Below are 3,346 nucleotides of genomic sequence, written 5' to 3'. Positions count from 1 at the left end.
GAACAATTCTGTGTGTCCAATGGAAAAGCGAAGAAGTCTGTTTTGCAGTACAAGTAAATATATCCATTTTCATCATAAATGCAGAACCGTCTCTGTAAAAAATTACTGTTTCATCCACCATTTTCTCAAGGTCAAATCTACTTTAGTGATTCAACTGACGAATTTCTGGAGTCCAAACTTCTGATTCCTTGAAATACACCGTTTCAAGGGCCCACGAGGAATCCCAGATCGTGGCAATTCTTGAATCTATCAAGGACGTTTCTAAGTATCAACTAACTGAAAATTTACCGTTCATGTCATCAAACTCTGTTAAATGAAAGGCATTGAATGATATGTTGACAACAGTCATCGTGCTGTTTGGTGGTGAATTCTTTGTGTAGTTTTGGAGAAAGTCGGTGGAAGGATTGGAATATAATGATGACGTAGAAGGACATAATGTCATCATGATGATCAAAATTTTATCAATGACAAACATTGTGCTTTCTGGAAAACTGAAAAAAGATATATATTTATGTACTGTAGTGGACATCAAAACAAGAAGTGTGGGTCTTGTGAAGACCATCTAGAAGTTATAGTACATAATCTTTTCTGGCACATTGGATTTGTTACAATAATTAGTCATTTAGGATCAGAGTCTTTAGAGCGTTTATTAAAGTTTTTTTCAGATTTTATAGAAAAAAAAAACAAGATGAATTAAAATCATGATAATTAGCCAAAGAACCACAAAAATATTGATTTATATAGACTTATTCGAAAGTCCAGTCTCCACTTCCATTGGAAGTGATTCAAGCTCGCTACAAAAGAAGCAATCCTTTCTCCTTGATTTTTATGTAAACGTTCTAACAACTGTGCCACATGGGCGATGGCTGCTTTTGGTTTTGATGAGAATTTCGTAATTATTTCGCGTATTGATTGAAATAAAATCTGTAATGTTTAACAAATTTCTATAACTTTTTAATATATCCTAGGTCCTTAATCTTTTTTTTCAGAAAAAGAATCCAAAGTTCCCTTTCTTTAATATAGCTGTATAAACAATAAGTTCCCATAGTTGGTGCTCTTTGTTAATCATTTTTCTGAAACAATACAAGAAATGCATTGCACCAACTAGCCTGGAAATGAATGAGTAAGTGTGTCAATTGAAATATTCAATGATTACCATAAAATGAATAGCACATGTAGGATTTCAGCCCGATTTGTTTGAAATGATACTCATGTATGGTAATGGCAAATCATCTTCAGATTCTAGAAGTGTAAAATAATTATGGAGATCATACATCAAAGTTTCTAGGGCTTAATTTCTGGTCAAGAACGATTATAGTTTTATTCAAATCAATTGTGTGACACGAGTAAATCTAAAATTGTGTTCTTTCTATAAATATTTATGAAGATCTTACAATATATTGCAAGTCACACCGACAAAAACAAATGATTTATATCTCTCTATCTCTGCCTCTGAGACCTTGTGCAAAATAGTTCACGAAGATATCTTTTAGAAATGCATAAGTGTTACTTTGTATCTACATAAAAAACACAAAAGCACAAAAGCTGTTTTGCAAAGCATGTTCTAACCTAATTTTAATGACCCAGCTGACGTCAATCTGATCACAAAATATTTATTAAATATTGAAAAAGGGGTTCATTTTACAGGAACTTTTACTTTTCGTCAAATTATGACAAAATAAATATAACCATAGGAAAAAACATAGAAAATGATGTGAATATAAGTGAAAGAGTAAAGCATGAATTATCCATTTTCATTCCGCGAGCTATCCAGTCAATGTTCTCTTCACGATTTAAATCTATATTAGGACTGATACTAGTGACTTTAGAGTTCTCAGAATCTTTACTAGCATTCTGCTCTGAATGACGACTCCTACTGTAGATCACGTTATTGACAATTACAAAAAGTTGGATATAAGCCGATATGCAAAGATCCATAACCATCTTGATCCCCAAAAATGAGAGGCGAGATGACGATGATTTTGGAATGTGCTCAGTGACGATCGTGAGATAAACAGCCATAGCAAGAAGAACTGTTACAGAAAAACTGACTCTTTCACCACAATCCCAAGGCATCCAAAATACAAATGCTTGAAGAAACTGCATCAGAATAAATGGAACAATCAGAAAATACACATAATATGATGAGTAACGTTTTATCTTAAATTCGATCGTAGCCTTTGAAACTTTGAAGACCTCATTAGTCCCAAGATCTGGAATACTGTCAATACTTATGTTGGTCCCTGTCATATTCCAAACGTTGTTTTCCTCGTAAAGTTCCTTGCCGACATTGTTTTTGCGAGCTTTTAAGACAATTTCTTCCATAAAATATCCCCAAACCGCAATATCTATTGAGCATTTTTGTGAGTCAAATGGAAAATAAAAAAAGTCTGTTTTGCATTCCGTGGTAAAAACATCCATTTTTATCATCAATGCCGATCCGTTTCTTTGAAACATTACTGTTTCCTCGACCATTTTTTCATAATCAAATCTACTGAATGGATTCATCTGACGAATTTCTGGAGTCCAGACTTCTGATTCTTTAAAGTACATTGAAACATTTTCATTTTGCAATACCAATGAAGAGGCCCAATTCTCTGCAATTCTAGCATCTTCCCAGGACACTTCAAGATATCCACTTACGGAAAATTTACCGTCCTTGTCATCAAAATCTATTATGTTAAAAGCACTGAAATGCAAGTTTACAACAGTTTTCGTATCATTTGGTGGAAGCTCCTTTGTATAATTCTGAAGAAGTTGCCTACGAAGTGTAGCTTTTGATGTTGAAACGGGGGTCCATAATGCCATCACGGCAATGAAAACTTTGACACTGACATACATCGTGTTTTCTGAAAATTTGAAATAGTGTATCAATAGACATCACAGAAAATAGTGCAGACCATGAATTTAGTCACAGTGCAAAAATGATATTTAATCTATAATCTATGTCTGATTAGGGATCAAAAACATTAAAATTTATACAGGAATAAGTGTCTTAAATTCACACATAACAATAACTTATGTTACTTGAAGCCATTTACCTATACAAAGCGCGGATGGATATTCTTTTGTCATAGAAAGTGATAAAAATTATGTTTTTCTAGCATAGGGGCATTTTTTCACAATTCAATCTTTTATTTTTATTTTCCAATTTTCTTAGTACCTTTTTGTTATTTTAATATTTTCTTCCTTCTGAAGCATATTTAAATGATTTCAAGATTATCTTAACAAAGATCTAAACAGCTTAACCCAACACTGTTGTGAACTAATGATCATAAAATCATCATGTGTGCATTGGATAGACTTTTCTCTCCATTTTATAAAACCAAGGTAATTATTACATGTA

At 32.8% G+C, this 3,346-nt stretch overlaps 1 protein-coding gene across 1 annotated transcript; it reads right to left on the bottom strand.

Moving 5' to 3' along the window:
- Nucleotides 1-1,668: 1,668 nt before the first annotated feature.
- LOC134234988 (acetylcholine receptor subunit beta-like) lies at nt 1,669-2,841 on the bottom strand. Its single transcript, XM_062717061.1, has one exon. It carries the CDS (start codon nt 2,839-2,841, stop codon nt 1,669-1,671), a length of 1,173 nt encoding a protein of 390 aa, XP_062573045.1.
- Between the last annotated feature and the right edge of the window lie 505 nt (nt 2,842-3,346).

This window comes from Saccostrea cucullata, unplaced genomic scaffold, assembly GCF_032062105.1.
Source record: "Saccostrea cucullata isolate Sc308-1 unplaced genomic scaffold, CSIRO_AGI_Scuc_v1 ctg7768, whole genome shotgun sequence".
Lineage (NCBI taxonomy): Eukaryota > Metazoa > Mollusca > Bivalvia > Ostreida > Ostreidae > Saccostrea > Saccostrea cuccullata.
This window is presented reverse-complemented; position numbering and strand designations above follow the sequence as displayed.